General features: G+C 45.9%; 1 protein-coding gene across 9 annotated transcripts in view; it reads left to right on the top strand.

The window, feature by feature from the left end:
• RYR3 (ryanodine receptor 3) overlaps positions 1-19,425 on the top strand; it is a 1,450,647-nt gene that overhangs the window by 511,293 nt on the left and 919,929 nt on the right. For all 9 annotated transcript variants that reach the window (XM_069208992.1, XM_069208994.1, XM_069208991.1 and 6 more), the window contains 4 exons: positions 8,587-8,795; positions 9,519-9,679; positions 10,010-10,046; positions 10,253-10,416. In XM_069208992.1, coding sequence (XP_069065093.1) covers positions 8,587-8,795; positions 9,519-9,679; positions 10,010-10,046; positions 10,253-10,416 — 571 coding nt within the window. The remainder of the gene's footprint in view (positions 1-8,586; positions 8,796-9,518; positions 9,680-10,009; positions 10,047-10,252; positions 10,417-19,425) is intronic.

The raw sequence follows: 19,425 nt of genomic DNA, 5'->3' as shown, positions 1-19,425 counted from the left end.
CTTTCCCGCAGAGAGAAAAGGGATGAGAGATTGAAATTTCAGGCAACCAAAGAGAACAAATATCCTATAAGAATAGTAGCTGAGAACCATAGCGGCCCCCTCAGCTTTCGACAACATCAGAGAGAGGACCCTACCCTCACACATGCGTGGAGAACGGCGAAATCCGAAGAGACAGATGAGGTGAGTCCCTATTTCTTAGTAAAAAAGAATCTTCTTTATAGGGTTACCACTACCAGATCAGGGGACCGCAAACACCAATTAGTAGTCCCAGAAGCTTATAAGAACCAAGTACTCAGTCAGTCAGAGTACTTTATTTCGATAAATAAATATCATAAAAAGGCATAAAAAAAGTACAATCAAATATTACAGGCAATCAACAATTCATATTATCTACAATGTTTAAAAAAGGGGGGTCAGTAAAGTAGAAACATCCTAAAAGCATCATTTAACGTGAAACATTAATATTCTCCCAGATTCGCAGAAATTACATTTCCTATAAAAAGTTAATTAATCACTCAATTCATTACAATAAAATAATCGGATTGATGGCGAGCTTCTTTTTCTTAACCCTAACAGCTCCCACTAAAAAACTAGCAACATGGAACATAATCCTAGGGGTCTGCAATAACTGTAAGAACAAGAGGGCAGGTTTGACCTGTATAAACCCCTCCTCCTTTAAAATTGGGAACAAATATTTCTTTCTTAAGGCCGCGTAATGGTCACAGAATAACAGAAAATGCATTGTATTCTGGATCGAAAAATTATCACAATTACACGGCGTTCCTTTTTCCGGAGGAGACCAGGTTTGAAAGTAGCCAAGAGTTAGATGGATCAGGTTAAACCGGAAGCGTGTAAGTAGAAACCGGTGAAAGGGTTGATTTACAATAGACAAATATAATTCAGGGCCCACATAAGTACTCAAAATGATACTGGCCCGAACCAAGTACTCTTTCTAGCACACAATCAGCCGGGGGGAGGGCATTTCGGCCGAGAAAAAAACGAAGAATATCTCCTCAGGAAGTTCTACTGGCCAGGGGTTTTTGCACATATTAGGAAGTATTGCTCACAATGCCCTAGGTGTTAACTTACCGAACCAGGCAGACCCAGGAAAGCACCCCTAATACCTCTTCCTATCATTGAGATTCCATTTAGCAGGGTGGGAATGGATTTAATTGGACCCCTACCTCCTTCATCTAGAGGACATACTTACATTTTGGTTATGGTAGACTATGCTACAAGATACCCCGAAGCTCTTCCCCTAGCAAGTATGACAACCAAATCAGTGGCACAGGCTATGGTAACGGTATTCTCTAGGATAGGGTTTCCCCAAGAGATCCTCACCGACCAAGGTACACCATTCATGTTGAACCTCATGAAACAAATATGCCGGGTACTGGGAATTACCCAAATAAAAACTTCAGTCTATCATCCCCAGACAGACGGACTGGTAGAACGCTATAACCGGACCATTAAAACCCTATTAAGAAAGGTTGTCGATGACTCGGGGAGAAATTGGGACCAAAAATTACCGTTAGTCCTCTATGCTATTAGAACCCATGAACAGGCCTCAACGGGACATAGCCCGTTTGAACTGGTTTTCGGAAGGCAACCCTGTGGTCTTTTGGAGATGGCCGTAGAAACATGGGAGGAAGAAGAGGAAGAGGAAGGAAGGCCCTTGTTAGAATATGTCCAGAATATGTCCAGAAACTTAAAAATCACTTAAACGATCTATGGGAAGATGTAAGACAACATCTGGAAAAAGCCCAAGAGACCCAAAAACAATATTATGATAGAGGAAGTAAACTACGTACATTTCTCCCGAATGATCAAGTCTTGATAATGCGACCCACTTCGGAAACAAAATTATTGGCTAAATGGCAAGGACCCTATAGGGTTATTAGAGCAGTCTCACCCGTCACTTATCTTGTAGAATTAAGTAGGAACCCCCCAAAAAAACAAATTTACCATGTGAACCTCCTCAAGAAATGGGAAGCAGTAGAGGAGGTGACCGAGACAGTGGGGGTGGGCTGTCTTGTCTCTACCAATAAGGAGTTAGACATAGAACTGTTCCCTTTTGGAAATCAGGGAAAAGAAAATATGCCCTCTGTCAACACCTCTCTGACAATGTCAGAAAGACAGCAGCTGTACTCCTTGGTAAACCAGTATCCACATGTTTTTTCAGAAATACCAGGGAGAACTTCCCTGATCTCTCATAAAATAAAAACAACCCCAGGACAAATTATCAGACTACGTCCTTACCCTATTCCTGAGGCTGGAAACATATAGAAGAAGAAATAGAAAAAATTATGACCCTAGGAGTAATCGAACCCTCCAGTAGCCCGTGGAGCTCTCCAGTAGTCCTGGTTCCGAAACCGGACGGCTCAGTCCGATTTTGTATTGATTTTCGTAAACTCAATGCAATATCCATGTTCGACACATATCCCATTCCCCGAGTGGATGATGTCCTCGAAAAGCTAGGGAAAGCTAAATATTTGTCTACGTTAGACCTTACTAAAGGGTATTGGCAGATTCCCCTTTCCCCAGAAGATAAAGAGAAAACGGCCTTCTCGACACAATCCGGTCTTTATCACTTCACAGTGTTACCCTTTGGTCTTCACGGAGCCCCAGCTACCTTTCAGAGATTAATGGATAGACTATTAGAACCTTTTTATACGTTCGCTGCAGCCTATCTAGATGATGTCGTTATTTTTAGCGACACCTGGTCAGACCATCTACACCATCTCAATCAAATCTTTACCACACTAGCAGAAGCTGGATTGACGGCCAATCCTAAGAAGTGTATCTTAGGAAACACGGACATACTGTACCTAGGGTATAAGATAAGCAATGGTACCATACAACCACAAGTAAAGAAGGTGGAAGCCATTACCCAAGCCCCAACCCCTAAAACGAAAAAAGACCTTCGTTCCTTCCTAGGTTTAGTAGGTTACTACCGTAGGTTTATTCCAGGATATTCCACTATTGCAGCCCCCCTGACTGATCTGTTATCCAAACGTCATCCTAACAAGTTAGAACCCTTTACGGTAGGTCAAAAGGCTAGTTTTGAGCGGTTGAAATCCTCTCTTACATTGGATCCTGTCTTACAATGTCCCGAGTTCACTAGACCTTTTCATCTGTACACAGATGCTTCTAACGTGGGACTTGGAGCAGTACTCGCCCAGCCTGATGACGAAGGCAGGGATCACCCGATTGTGTTCATAAGCAGGAAACTTCTTTCCCGAGAGTGTCATTATCCTATCATCGAAAAGGAGTGCTTGGCCATTAAGTGGGCGGTGGAGAGCCTGCAATATTACCTTCTCGGCAGACCATTTATGTTGTATACCGATCACGCTCCCCTTACCTGGCTTGCCTTCCACAAGGATTCCAACTCTAGAATCCTACGATTGTTCCTTGAACTACAGCCTTTTACCTTCCAGGTTTGCCATGTCCCTGGTTCGCAACAAGGCCCTGCTGATTACTTGTCCCGATTTCCCTGTTCTTCTCCGGTCCTCGATCAGGACCAATCTTGGGATGGGGTGTGTGGTCGGGCCGACCCAAAATCGCCTCTGGCAACGGCAGCAGTCTCTGGGACGGACGAGGTCGAGACGTCAGTTCCGCGTTCCCATGTTGCCATGGGAACGCTCTCGGCATTGCTGACGCGTTTCCCTGTTTCCAGGGAAATGCTCGAGAACTTCCGGGACACCGAGGAGGGTAAAACGAAGGTCCGCGGCCAGCCAAACGGACGGGTGGAAGGAGAGAAGGAGGACGTGCAGAGTGCAGAGACGGAGGAGCGGAGCATCGAACCAATCGAGGAAGCCGCAGAAGGAGGAGCTACGAACGACGAAAGACCGGAGCCGGAAACCCAGGTGCCAGCCACGACCCAGGAGGGTCGTGGCTTACCAAGCCGCACTACTTCGCAGTCACCGACCTAGGGAAGAAGAAAGAAAACAGTGTTACAAGGAGAGAAGAAACCCCAACCCCAAAGAACCCCAGTGCAGACTATAATTTCTTCTGATTGAACTAAAGGGAAAGAAGAGAACGAACACAAATAAAAACCCTCATTTTTGTTTTACCGCACTATCCGGTCTCAGTCTGGTTTATACCATTCAGCCTGCCACAGTTACTTACCTGTAAATCCTAGTTCTCTTCCAGGGGTATCCTCATCAAAGTCATAAACAACCCACCCTCCTCCCCCAACGTTATTTTAGAGGTACAGCAGTTTTAATTTGTCTAGCCTACTCCTCTTATCAACGTAAAAAAGTACTGACCTAACTGTAACCCAACTGTCACCTCACTCACCTTTGAGGGATGGTAGGATACTGGAGTTGCTCAGAGCCTTAAAGGCACAGTGCAAGTTTTTTGGTTCTGCTATGTTAATTTGGATGCAGCCTATTGGCTAATAATGCCCCTCTCTTTACATGGAATAGTATACACTTTCTGTGCTCTCTTTGCATTTCTTTGATTGCAGAAAGGTTTTATCTCTAATTGAGGAGTTTGATTAAAGAAAAACTTCACAAAAATTAGACATTTTTAGCCTGTTTGTCACTTATCTATCTTCTGCATACCCTGGGACTGCGCAGCTGGACTTCTCCATCACATTCCTGGAGGATCTTCACCTCCAAGAGGGTGGCCATTGCCTACCTGCATCGCCTGGACATCTCCAAGTGGTCTACACACTGTTCCTTTCTTTTTCGGGTTCCTCCCACCTGTGGGTTCCACTGACCTGGTCCACAGGTCATGACAGCAGCTGGACAACCGAGGCTTTCATTGACACCAACAAGGGTTTCCGAAGTCACTTCAACCCTATGCACCTGGGCTCCCTGGAATAGATATTCTGGTCTTGTTGGTATCGACGGGTGGGGGAACTCTCCTACCTTCTTTGTGCCAACTGGTTTTCCACGGGGTCCACTGGGAAGGGTACTGAATCCATAAAACTCCAACCGCGATAGTCCTGTGTTAGCCTATGAGACACTCAACTCGATAATAACTCGGCACCTGTGGGATTACAGTTAGTTACCTATGGTATTTTCTCACTCCCCAAGCCCATGGGATTCTAACACTTGCCTTGGTTGGGCACCTCCATTCTTGTACCACTTTCTTAGTGTATGGTTCGTTACCCCCAGAGGGCCCCATGTATTTCTGTGCTATTTGTGTTTGTTTCCAAGTATATTTTGTGTGTAGATATCTCTAAGTGAGATATACAAATGTTAGTATAGTCTTTAGTGTTATAATAAAGAATGCTTTATTTTTTTAACACTTGGTGTGGTTCTTTCTTGTATAACAGTTACTGGCTGACTACAGTGGTATTGTAAGTGCTTTATATTCCTCCTTGATAAGCCTGAACTGCTCTCCACAGCTACCCCTAGAGAACTTTGGTTATCCAGGCACCAAAACACTATCACTAAGGGTTGTCTGGACTCAGTATAGGGTGCCACACTGTACGAAAGTCCCTCTTTCTGGCATGGTTACGCCCACTTGCCTGTTGTCAGTGTTCTTAGACTGTTTTCACTAGGATTCTTCTAACCAGGACCCCAATGATTGTGCTCTCTCCTCAAAATGTGGTTGTCTTGGTACCCTTTACACCCCACAATTGGCATACTGGTGTACCCATGTCAGTCCCTAGTATATGGGTACCTAGGTACCCAGGGCATTGGTACACCAGAGGTCCTCCGTGGGCTGCAGCATGTATTATGCCACCCATGGGAGCCCTTGCAAACTGTGTCTGTAGGCCTGCCATTTGCACCTTGCGTGAAAAGGTGCATGCACCCTTTCACTGCTGGTCACTACACTAGGTCACTGTAAGTCACCCCTTTGGTAGAACCTTCCAGCCCTAAGGGCAGGGTGCAGGTCCCTGTGTGTGAGCACCCCCGCATGAGCAGAGGTGCTCCTATGAACTCCAGTTCCAATTACCTGGACTTCATAATTGTGGGGAAGCCATGTTAGCTATGTACTGGCCATAGGTCTATGGTCCGGCTACATAATGTTAACTCCGAACCTAGGCATACTAGGTTTCAAACATGTCAGAATCATACCATAATACTGATGCCAGTTCTGGTGGCATGATTCCATGCACTCTACGGGCTCCTTAGAGGACCCCCAGTATTGTTCCTAACAGTCTTCCATTGTCTGCGAACAGCCCACGCTGCTGCAGCCTCTCGGGCAGGATTCTGCCCTCCTGCTGCTTGACCAGCTCAAGCAGGGGAAGCCAGAACAAAGGATTTTCTGTAGGAGACGGGTGCAAGCGCCTCTCCCTTGGAACTATCTGTGACAAGGCTGGGGAGGGGGTGGCCTCCCCATGCCACCGTTTTCTTTTAAGGGCACATTTAGTGCCCTTCTTGCATAATCCAGTTTGCACCAGTCCAGGGACTCTAGGTCCCTGCTCTGGCACAAAACTGCACAAAGGAAAGAGGAGTGAGCACTCCCCTTTCCATCACTACCCCAGGGGTGGTGGCCAGAGCTCCTCCAAGTGGCCACTTGATTCTGCCATCTTGAAAACAAGATGGGTAGAAGCCCTTGGGGGCATTTGACTGGTCAGGTTGGGCTGGTGACGTAAGTGATAGGTGAATTTTGCTGTGGAAGTCAAGGCTGGCACTTCCCCCGCAGGGACAATTGTTTGTTTCTGAATTAATCGATTTACCCTGGTACACAGGTCACAGGGTTGCCTCTAATTGGTTTACATATCCCCTCTGATAGGTGGTCACCTGCAAAGTGACCAAGCCCTTTTTTGGGCTATTTAGGGACTTCCTTGCAGGTGGGTCCTCCACTTCAACAACCTCTTCTGCTTCTAGCCACCGGAACCACTGCTGCACTTCACAGGAACCGAACAAGGCTGCAACACCGAGACGACTTTTACTTGCAACATTGTTTCCGCTGATCCTGTCATCAACCTGCAACATTTCCATGGCTGTGCACCCTCTGAGGTCGGCAAGACTTCTGCTGCACCAAAGAAGCAAGAAGGAATCTCCTGTGGAGTGATGGAGAGTCACTTCCTTGTATCTGCAGGCACCTAAGGCAACAACGTTTGGCTGCTGGGATCTGCTGTACTCTGGACCTGCGAAGATTCTCCAACACAGGTGGTGGTTCTGAGGGGTCTTCTGGGTCCTCTCTTCCTTCCGTCCAGCTTGGTAGACGGTGAGCCCTTGCTTTTTCCTCCAAGACAGAAACCCTGTGCACCACGATTGTTGCAGCAACCAAGGCTTGTTGACTCCTGCTCCGAGGGATCTTAAGGCTCCAGGGTAGCCCTGGCCCCCAGCACTCTACCTCTGCAAAGACAGTCTCCTCTCTGCTGCTCCAGTGAGGTGGGACTCCTCTTCAGGTGTGCTGCCTGGGCCTCACTGCGACTTACTGTACCTGCTGCAGTGGGTTGCTCGAGAAGGCTCCGACTGCTTCTGCTGGCTCTCCTGTCTTCTCAGAGTCCCCTCCAAGGGTCGAGTACCCAGGACCTTGCCGGCCCTCATCAGCTGTGCAAATCTCCAACAGCTCCAGTTGCATTTGCTTGTGCTTTTTGTCGGTCCTCCTGGTCAGTGACCTGGCTGCAATCCGGCAACCGACAAAGGACAGCTCCTAGGTGAATTCAGAGACTCCTCTGCAACTCCTAGACTCAGCAGCTGGACTTCATCCACCACATTTGACCCGGATCTTTACCCACAGAAGGATGGGCATTGCTTCCTGCCCCACTCGGGCACTCCTGCGTGGACTGGACTCAGCCCCCTTCTTTTGAAGGTCTTCCAGAATCCACTGTTGGGTTCCCCTGGCCTGGCCTTGCTTTTGCCATATTCCATTTACGAGTTCCTCGTGTTAGCCTATGGGACGACTAGGTAACTTACCTCTGCTCTCCTGATGGCTGGGGGTCTTCTAGATACTTACCTCATGGGGTTCCACTCTCTTCCAGCCCTTGGCTAACTACTTCATATCCTCTGGTGGGGGAACCATTCTTGCATTCCACTTTTTTAGCATATGGGCCTTTACAGTGAGGGCCCTTACTATTTTGTGCTATTTCCTAATACTTACCTGTGTATATTTTGTGTGTACTTACCTCCAGAAGGGGGTTTTCCTATGGTAACCTAGTTTGGTGTTCCTGTAATAAATAACCTTTATTTTTGCAACACTGTGTGGTTTCTTTCATGTGTGACTACTGTGGTATTGCAAGTGCTTCACACTCCTCCTAGATAAGTCTTGGCTGCTCACCACACCTACCACTAGAGAGCCATGGCTACCTAGACACTGTAACACTATCTAATAAGGGTTGCCTGGACCCATAATAAGGTGTAATACCATAGGAGTCCACCACACACTGGGCCAGCCTCCTACACACACCATAGGTGTACACCATAAACTTACCCAGCCTCCAACTGAAACTCTAAATTATTACAGAGCAATACGTTGGGTTGTGAATTTCATATTAGTATGGCAATTCCTAAATTATGTAAAGATATTGTGAATTTTCGGATTAAACTGTTGGATATTAAAAATGTAACCTTTAGTAAGGTTATTGTCAGAGATTATGCCAAAAGATGGCAGTAAATTGGTCACTCTCGTGTTGCAGCTTGTCATTGGTCACTGAATGCCTCCATTGTTTTCGTCCAGGTTTTGTCCCCGTTTGCTCACTGGGCTTGTCCCAGATCGGCCGCATGAACCTAGGGAAGGATGCTAACACCTTCAAGTATTACACCATGTGTGGCCTTCAGGAGGGCTTCGAGCCATTTGCGGTGAACATGAACCGGGACGTGGCCATGTGGTTCAGCAAACGCCTGCCCACCTTTGTCAACGTACCCAAGGATCATCGTCATATTGAGGTGAGACTGAATGAAAATAAGATCAGTCAAGCAAGCATTGTAGGTCCACGAATGCTTAGGCCAATTGATCTATAGAGATATAGGGACATGTTCCTGCAAGCTGGTTCCCCTAAGTGGAGCCAAAGGGCATTAATGTGTGTTAAACTAGCTGTGGACAGATGGTGCTTCTTCATTACTATCAATGCTGAATTAGGCCTAACTCTTATTGTAAATCAAGGTTCGACTGTATAGTATCACAGCTAAATTTATGACGATCTAACCTAGGCCTTGCGATATGATGATGATGTAGTAATAATAATAATAATATTCACTACAATTTTAAAGCGCACACTACCTTTAGCTGGTCTCTAGGTGCTGATAACAGATACTATTCCCTCCATTAATCTTAACTTTAACCATGCCTCATTATATAGCACCTCTAAATAATGTTATTCTTCACCAGACTTTACTGCCTATTACTCACATTAATCCTATTCCCAATAAGACCCCATTGCCGTGTACCTCTTCATTAATGCCACAATACTGTTAATCTTCCGATGCATCAGTCTAGAGCACCTCTCCTTTAGAATAACTTCTTGAAAAGATTGCACTCACATTCATTACGCTTTGATGTGGCCTTGTCTCGCTGGCCCCTAAACATAGGACACAGCGCCACCTTCCCACATGATTTGCAGCTCCTTTGGGCGTCGTCTTATATAAGCACTTTTCCACCATTTTTTTTAGGTTACTCGAATTGATGGCACCATTGACAGCCCTCCATGCCTAAAAGTTATTCATAAAACCTTCGGCACACAGAACAGCAACGCAGACATGATTTACTGCCGCCTGAGCATGCCTGTAGAGTTCTATTCAGCTTTCTACGCCGATGATGCCTTCTTCAAAAGGTAGGAACGCTCCATTCTTTCAGCCTGAGGGTTTAATGGTAGTGTGATCCCCAACATCTCAGCAGCATGGCTCATTAGCCTACTGTTTAAATGCAGATGTGTCCAACGTTTCATCCAAGAGGCTCAGAACCATTTTATATTTTCATTCTACCCTCATGGAATAAATTTAGGTATAATGGATCTAGAGTCGGTGGTAATTCTGAAAATCTGGAATAGATCTTGCCCTCTTTTACCATTGTTGGAGACTCTAGGCTCAAAGCATTCATTCTCCATGACGACTGTTCTCTTCAGTGAGCTGAATAAACCTATTTCTTTTTTTTCTCTTTTCAGAAGCCAGATACAAGAAATGTCATCACACACCTCAACGGTAAGGACCTCTGACCATGCCTATGTGGATGTGTATTAAAAGTTACCTCTAAAAAAAAAGTTAGTTCTAAAAAGACCTAGTTGTCAGGAGGAGATAAGAGTGTTTCAGGCATCCAACTGAGGATGTGAGAAGGGTTTTCTTAAGTGGTTGAATTAAGGGTTAACAATGTTTCAACCAATGATGGAATTACTTCTTTTCTCTTTCAGTCTTATCATTACTCAGTACGGGTCTTTGCTGGCCAGAACCTTTCCTCAGTGTGGGTTGGCTGGGTGACCCCAGATTACCACGTCTACAACCAGAACTTTGATTTGAACCATAACTGCACTGTGACGGTCACGTTGGGTGACGAGCGAGGAAGAGTTCATGAAAGGTAAAATAATGACCATCCCGCATTCAGACACGTTTTCGACTTTCGTGAAATGGCCACTTGTGAATGGGATGCACACGTTGTGGGGTGGGATATGTAGCTCACTGGAACGAAGCAATATGCTACACTGCGCAGAAGAAGATCTTACTTTTGGGATCACAGTGAAAGCAGCTGCTAATCCCACCTGTTGACTCTGCACTCATGGAGCCAAGATCCCATGCACCAGGGGAGTAACAGTCATGCTACCGGCTATGCTACCACCAAATAGACTGTGCCATTGCTTGTCTCTGTTCTCTAAGGTCTCTACTTGTGAAGTGGTAAGGAGGGTAAGACAGTAGGCAGGATTAGTCCGGGAACATGCTATTCTTAAAACATGTCATCACACCTGCATGTCTATATGTAGTCTTGGGATGGACTTATCCTTGAGGCAGATATAAAAATCATTGGCAAAGTCAATATGTCTCAGCTGTGAAAACTGGGGCTATGCCAATGCTTGTTTGTGCTTAGGGCTGAGTCACTGGATTTAGGCTAAATAGTTCACAATGGATGTGCCTGCATCCATAGTGGTCATATTTGAATTATTCTGATAATGCTTTATCAAAATGAATTCAAAGACTATTGCCATGGATGGGCAGACATCCCCGGGTCAATATTCGAATTTATGTTGTTAATACTTTAACAGTATGCATTAAAGATGGTCGCCCAGCCAACTTTGAGTGCATTTTGTTAATGCTTTCATAAGCCTCATATGGGGCAGTACTAGTTGAATGCATTTTGTATATATTTTGATACAGCATCAACAAAAAAACAGTGAAATATGCCCAACGTTCTTACTAAGCTATCATGAAATGCCTTACCATTGTAAGATGGTCTGGTAGCGCTCCGGGTGGCAGTCAAAACGCAAGGGGCCTAAGGGGGAATAGGGTGAAGCAGCCGTTGAGTTGAGGAGTTAGGGAGGCGGGGTCATAAAGAAAGGTAAATGTGAGGAGGAGGAGCAGTGAAAGAGAGTGAGGGAGAAAATAATTCCTGATATGCACTGGAATCTAATGTCAGACGTCAGCAATATAAAAATACATTATACAATCAAAGCAAAATATAAAGTGTGATTCAGTCATTTCTCAGGTTGCACAACGCAGGTTTAAGAATCCTTCCACCCTAAAAACTTTTTCACCTGACAAAGAGGGCAGGCGGCTCAACAATATCGGCAAAAGATCTACAGTCATGTTAGGTACGAATGTCCAGGCCGCAAACTCCCTGGTCATTCAGGGGCATTATGATTGCCAAATATGGTCGGACATACCTGAATTTCCTGCCAGATGATAAGAAGATCAAAGCCACACACATTTTGCAGGAGGGTGAAAGAGGGGCATCCAAACTTATTGATTGCACAATGAATATTGCATCCGTAGGCTTCCGGCAATTGGCAGGATCAACTGTACTTCAACGACAAGGTTGGCTTAAGATCATGTCATTCCGCCCAGAAGTGCAAACTAAAATCCTGGATATGCCCTTAGATGGCGACTATTTATTTGGGAAGCATGTCGATGATGCTCTACAAACCATAAAGGTGGACACAGACACAGCTCACTCTCTCTGAACTTACCAGTTTCGTAAGGCGCATTTTTGCGGCGCTCATGGCCACGTATCTTACTTGTATCGTGGAGGATACCAAAGATACCAGCCACAATCTTACCAGCAGCCCTTTTGACCGGCTTACCAACAACAACCCTACCATCGACAGCCTACTCTAGGCAACCAAGATGAAGACAGCCTGCTTCAGCCAGAGATACCGCTAGGAAGCAGTGACAATTTCGAAGTACCAGCTATAACCCCTTCTCTCCATTCAGTGGGTACCAGAATTTCCTATTACTTACATCAGTGGAGTGAAATAACTACGGACAAATGGGTCCTGGATCTCATCTAGCTTGGCCATACTCTGGAGTTCACTCAATTTCCACCTTAGAATCCACCGACAAAATTCCTCCCAGCTCGCTTTTATCTTCTTCGCAAGGAGGTTTGGTCGTGTTTTCAAAAGGGACCATTGAGCACCTTCCACATTCCCAAAAAGGACATGGATTTTACTCCTGTTTTTTCCTCATGAGGAAGGAATCAGGGGAGTGGTGTTCCATTCTCGAACTCAGGAAGCTCAGCAGGGACCTGAAGAAACAATCTTTTCGTATGGTTTCCCTCCAGGAAATTCTCCAGCTTGTCAAACACAGGCATTTTCTTACAAGTCTTGATCTCCAAGATGCCTATTTCAACATCCCCATCCATCACAAATTCCTCAGGTTTACAGTAGTTGGTACTCACTACCAGTTCAAAGTCCTTCCTTTTAGTCTCCGATCTGCTTCCCGGATATTTACAAAATATCTTGCTCCAGTGGCAGCCCACCTGCGACAACAGGGCATTCACGCTTTCTCTTACCTCTCTGACTGGTTGATAAAAGCTCCATCTTTCCAACAGACATCAAGGGATACTGCCAAGTGTCTTCATCTCTTTCAAACCCTGGGCCTTACTGTCAATTTTCAGAAGTCTCTCTTGTGCCTTGCATAAGGGTCTCTTTTCTGGGAGCCACTCTCAAAACATTACTCAAGAAGGCATACTTGTCCATAGACAGAGAACAGAAACTTTCCATTCTGGCTCGCTTCCTTTCAAGAAGAAAGTATGCTTCAGTTCGCCTGATCAAATTGCTACTAGGCATGATGTCTTCAGTCATTTTCCTAATACGTCATGCTCATCTCAAAATGCAACCTTTCTAGAAGCAATTGGACGCACAATGTCTCCAATCAGGACAATTTCACGACATTGTACTGATCATGCCTGTCATGGAAACCGCTCTTCCCTGGTGGACAAGCTCTAACAATCTATATGCAGGGTTGAATTACCTTCCCCCATTTCAGAATATGTCATTACAACAGATGCTTCTCCGGAAGGATGGAGAGCTCATTTACAAGATCTACAGATTCAAGGCAGGTGGTCTCCAGAACAGTCAAAGCTGCATATCAACTTCCTTGAGCTCAGAGCAATCTCACTGGCTCTTCAAGCTTTCTTGCAGAGTGTTCAAGGTTCCTTTGTTTTGATAAGAACAGACAACACAACGAGTTTCCATTACCTCAACAAATAGGGAGATACATGATCCACAATTCTGTCCCAAGAAGCTCAGACTATCTGGCGCTGGGCACTACGACATCAGGAGGCCTCAAGGGCAGAACATCTCCCAGGAGTACAAACTCTCTAGCAGACACCTTGAGCAGAACGTCCCAGAGTTGTCACGAATGGGAATTTAACCAACTGATCCTGGATGCCAAATTTCAATGATGGGGCAAGCCCAATCTGGATCTTTTTGCGTCACAGGAGAACAAGAAATGCCAGTTTTAGGCCAGAAGCTACCCTCAAAAGGGATCCTGGGGGAATGCCCTTCGATGCAATGTTCCGGGATTTATGCCTATGTTTTACCCCGATCCAACTTATTCCCAGGGTTCTCCGAAAGATCAAACAGGAACCGGTTGATACTCATAGTCCATGATGACCCAGACAACATTGGTTTACAGAGCTCCTCATGCTGTTAGTGGACAAATGCATTCAACTCAAGCCCCAACTTGTTGTCAATGAACAATCACCAGTTCCTTTATCCAGGCGAGACTTCTCTGCATTTATAAGCTTGGCTACTAAGCACCATGAACTATAGCAACTAGACCTTCCAGAGCATTGTTAGAATATCCTTGCACAGGCTAGAGCTGATTCTACCAACAAAACATATTGCCTCAGATGGGAACATTTTTGCTGTTGGTGCAAAAAATCTAAAGTACATCCTATCACATCTCTTCCTGAACAGGTTTAACCGTATTTACTGTCTCTGACCAAATGTGGTTCAACACTCCTCTGACAAAGTGCATCTGGCTGCTATTTCCAGGTATAGACAAACTTTGGGATCACCTTCCTTATGGTCACATAGATTAATTGTCCGATTTCTTAGAGGAATTTTCAGGGCATATCCGCCAATAAAATTACCGCCACCTGCATGGCAGCTTAACACCAACTGATGAAAACTCCATTGGAACCAATTCACAGAGTTGAACTAAAGTTCCTCTCTTGGAAGATGTTTTTGTTACCAGCCCTTAACCCTGCCAGGAGAGTAAGCAAACTTTAAGCGTTCAATATTAGGAAACCTTCTCTACAATTCAAAGGCACTATGGTGTTCCTCTGAACTAATCCCTAGTTCACACCCAAGGTTCCCACTGATCTTCATCTGAATCATCCGGTTACACTTAAGACTTTTTTTCCTAAACCTCAAATACCAGCGGAACACACTCTTTATTCTCTTGAGAGATGTAAAGAGAAATCAAGAGATGTTTGAAATTCTACTTGCAACAAACAAAATATATATGTACTACCTATTAGCTTTTTGTGGCCTATGGTAACAATAAAGGCAGCTTTAGCAACACAAAAGGATGATGGACGGAGTGCTGAAACTTTTCAACCACTCACCCACAGTCACAGATTTGGGTTTAAACCATCGTACTTTTGCTCATCATGCCACCCCACTTAGGGGCTGGACGGTTCCCATGGGGACCAGGGTCGAGACTGATTTGTATATGGCTGGGTCCAGACTGGGGTGACGTGGTGAGCAAAATAGCGATGGATTAAACCTAGATCTATGACTGGGGGTGACTGTTTGAAAAGTTTCAACACTCCGTCCATCATTTTATTTTGTGTTGGGATGTTGCCTTGTGCGCCCTAAGTGGCTAGGGTCTGTCCAGACATGGGTCCCTTGCTCGCTGAGCCACGGGATTCAAGCTAACCTGGCTGATGAAGGATGATACTCTGAAACTGGTTCCAGGATGCTTGTTTGCTGTCCAGGGAGGACCTGACCTAGCAGTTCAGGCTGGACTGTTCCCATGTGGAACAGTTGAGACTGATTTGCATATGGCTGGGTCCAAACTGGAGAGACGTGGCGAGCAAAATAACAATGGATTAAATCCAGATCTGTGACTGGGGGTGAGTGTTTGAAAAGTTTCAACACTCCATCCATCATTTTATTTTGTTTTGTGATGTTACAACAAAGGCAAGCCAGTCTCCAAATATTCCATAGCAAGATGGATTTTGTTGGGCATTCAGTTGTGCCACTGTAAGGCAGGCAGGCCTTTATGACAAAAGACTAGAGCACACTCTACCAGAGCAGTCGCCACAACAGCGGCCTTATTTGCTTGGGTTTCCATTGAAAATATATGCAGCGTTGCATCCTGGAAGAGCAGGTACACTTTCACCCAGCACTGCTGTTTGGATGCAGCACAGACTTCTGATACAGCTGTGTGTCAAGCAGTACTTCGGCATCTTTTCCAATAAGGTGAGCCAGTTACCATATGTTATATATTGTTATACCCACATCCGCTGTTATATTCATGTTTGTTGCTATGTATTGCCCTGCTAACTATTCTGATTCAAGAGTGTGAATCTATGAAAGGTAGTCCAATACTGAAAAAATACTTGGTTACTTACCTGTAACTCTCGTTCTCCAATATTGGTATCACTCATATGTTCACATGCGACCTACACTCCTCCCGTTAGAGGCTCTTCTTCTTGGCCAGTGAGGTCTTCCAACTGGTGCTTAGAAAATCTGAGAGAAGGTGCCTCTGTTGGGAGTGTTCTGAGGGTGCTGTCGCCTGATTGGTCATTGGTCAACTTTGGTCCTTTTTTGTTTTGAAAAATAAAAGGACATCAATAGGCTATTAAGTTGAATTTAGCATCCCCTTTACTGCCTATTATACTGATATATACTGCTTACTATTATACTGTGGCAATCCCACTTCGACAACAGGGAATGATTCAAGCATGTGAATCTATGAAAGATACCAATACTGGAGAACAGGAGTTAACACGTAAGTAACACATTCTGTATCCCTGTGTAGGAAGCTGGCCTAGTGTGTGGTGGATGCCTTTGGTGTTACACCTTACACTGGGTCCAAGCAAACCCCTATTAGTGAGTGTTAATGTGTCTAGACAGCCAGGGCTCTCTTTGGTAGCTGTGGTGAACAGCGAAGGCTTATCCAGAAGGCTTGTGAATCACTTGCAATACCACAGTAGTCACAGTCACTTATCATACATGAGAGGAACCACACAGTGTTGCAAAAATAAAGGTACTTTATTATAGGCACACCAAACTAGACTACCATAGATATACTTCCCTCTGGAAGTATGAACACAACAAATATACACAGGTAAGTAATAAGAAATAGCATAAATTAGCAAGGGCCCTATAAAGGGGGGGGGGGACAAACCATATACTAAACAAATGGAATGTGAATGGGTGTTCCCCACCAGAATTGTTGGGAGAGAGTGGAACCCCAAAAAGTAATTATCTAGAAGATCCCCAGCGCCGGGGGGCAGAGAGGTAAGCTACCCGGTTTTTCCATAGGCTAACATGGGGACGTCGCAGTTGGAAATTGCAGAAGCAGGATGGGACCAGTGGAACCCAAGGGCGGATTCCGGGTAAAGAAGACTTGCAAAAGAAGGGGACAGAGCCCAGTCCACACAGGAGTGTCCAGGTGGGGCAGGAGCCAATGCTCACCCTTCTGTAGCTGAAAATCTGGGTTGATGGTGATGGATGAAGTTCAGCTGCATGGTCCAGGAGCTGCATAGGAGTCCCTGAAGTCTGCTGGGCAACACAGGAACCAAACAAGACAGCAATGCCTGAGAAGACTTTAAGCAACATTGTTTCCAACTCCTGTCAGCAATCTGCAACATTTCCACGGCTGTGCATCCTCTGGTGGACGCCTTTACTGGGTCCAAGCAAACCCCTATTAGTGGGTCCCTCGACGGTCGCCCCGATTGCAGATGGGTCAGTGGTCAAGATGGCCACCAACAAGCACAAGCAAATGTAAGAGGAGCTGTTGGAAGTTTTGCAGAGCTGTGGAGAAGCAGCAAGGTCCTAGGGACTCAACCGTACAAGAGGAGTCCAGGCTGATCCTCAGAAGACAGGAGAGCCAGCAGCAGCAGATGGAGCCCCCACAGGCAACCTACGGGCAGCAGGCACAATAAGTAGCAGTGAGGCCCACTCAGCACACCTGAAGAGGAGCCCCACATCGCTGGAGCAGCAGAGGTGAGACTGTCCTTGCAGACATGGAGTGCGGGGGCCAGGGCTACTTGGAGCCTGAAGATCCCTTGGAGCAGGAGTCAACAAGCATTGGTTGCTGCAACAGTTGCGGTGCACAGGGATTCCTTCCTAATGGAAGAAGCTAGGGCTCACCGTCTCCCACTTTGGACAGAAGGCAGAGAGGACCCAGGGGGTCCCTCAGAACTACCACCTATGTTGGAGAATCTTCACAGATCTGAAGGACAGAAGATTCCACCTGCCAGACGTCATTGTCTTAGGTGCCTGCGGATGCAGGGGAGTGACTCCTTTACTTCAAGGGATATTCCTTCTTTCCTGGTGCAGCTAAAGTCTTACTGACCCCAGAGGATGCACAGCCGTGGAAATGTTGCAGATTGCTGACAGGAGTGTGGAAACAATGTTGCAAGAAGTCTTCTCAGGTGTTGGTTCCTGTGTTGCACAGCAGCGTTCCAGAGGCCAGGAGCAGAAAAGGTCTTTGCAGAGGAGTCCTAATCTTGCATGACGAATCTGGGGACCCACCCTCAAGGGAGTCCCTAAAAAGCCCAAAACGGGGGTCTGGACACTCTCTGCAGTGACCACCTACCAAGAGGGTACCTGGCCTACCTAGTCAGATGCTCCCACAGGCCTCTGCACATCTTGTCTGCAAGACGGCAGAACCAAGTGGCAACCTGGAGGAGCTCTGGGCACCACCCCTACGGTGGTGCTAGACAGGGGGTGGACGCTCCTCTTTCATTTGTGTGTTCAGTGGCCCCTGGACCGGTGGAAAATGGATTATGCAATGAAGGCACCAAACGTGCCCTTCAAAGCAAGTCGGTGGCGTGGGGAGGCTACCTCTCCCCAGCCATGTAACACCTATTTTCAAGGGAGAGGGTGTTGCATCCCTCTCCCACAGGAAATCCTTTGTTCTGCCTTCCCCTGCTTGAGCTGGTCAAGCAATAGGAGGGCAGAAACCTGACTGAGGGGCTTCAGCAGCATGAGCTGCCTGCAAACCCTGGTAGGAGCAATACTGAGGTGTCCTTTAAGGAGCCCCCCCCGAGTGCATGGAATTATGCCACCAATACTGCCATTAGTCATGGACCTGTGTCCGGTACATGTGTAAAATGGCTTCCCTGCACTTATGAGGTCCAGCGCATTGCTCATTGCAGGGGTGCCCTCACACACAGGAGCCTGCACCCTGCCCTCTGGGCTAGGAGGGGCTACCATAGGGGTGACTTACAGTGACCTGGTGCAGTGACCAGTAGTGAAAGGGTGCCTCTTAAACTTAACCTTTTAGAACTATTTTGGATGTCCAAATTTTAACAAGAAATGATCTCCATCCTTAAGCAAGAAGCTTGTCATAGCCTTGACAAGTGGGATGAAGGCACAGTTCTCCAGAAGCAACCCTCTTATGTTCTTTAATTGAAATGCCACACAATATTTGTACAGGCCCAGGCTTGCAATACTCCCATGTTTTACTTCCTACAGAATTTCCTCCCGGCTATTCCTATCCCTTTCGAGGACCTTAAGAAGCTGCTCAATTCCCTCTGTATCTTCTTAAACCAGACCGACTAAACTCTAACAATATTGCATTAAAAATAAAAGTAAACTTCTGTAGAATTGAGATTTTCAACATATTTGATCTTCCCAGGAGGGAAAGTGGCAAACAACGCCCCCCAAACCTTTAAAAGGTTCCTGATTGCTGTAACTAGTTTGTTGAAGTTAACCTGGGCAGTTTTTTCTAATTTGGTCGCCAATGTCCACACATCTTGGGGTCTTAATTGCAAAAAGACAGTGCAGTGCTCCTATCCCATACCACTGTCCACAAACCTCAGCACCCTGTTGGAGGACATCACACAGTAATTCTTCATCAGCATAAACACATTTAGATTTATTTTAGTAAAGATGGAAATCAGATAGACAAC

Source organism: Pleurodeles waltl, chromosome 9, assembly GCF_031143425.1.
Source record: "Pleurodeles waltl isolate 20211129_DDA chromosome 9, aPleWal1.hap1.20221129, whole genome shotgun sequence".
Lineage (NCBI taxonomy): Eukaryota > Metazoa > Chordata > Amphibia > Caudata > Salamandridae > Pleurodeles > Pleurodeles waltl.
The sequence above is the reverse complement of the archived record's forward strand: the minus strand, read 5'-3'. Positions and strand labels throughout refer to the sequence as shown.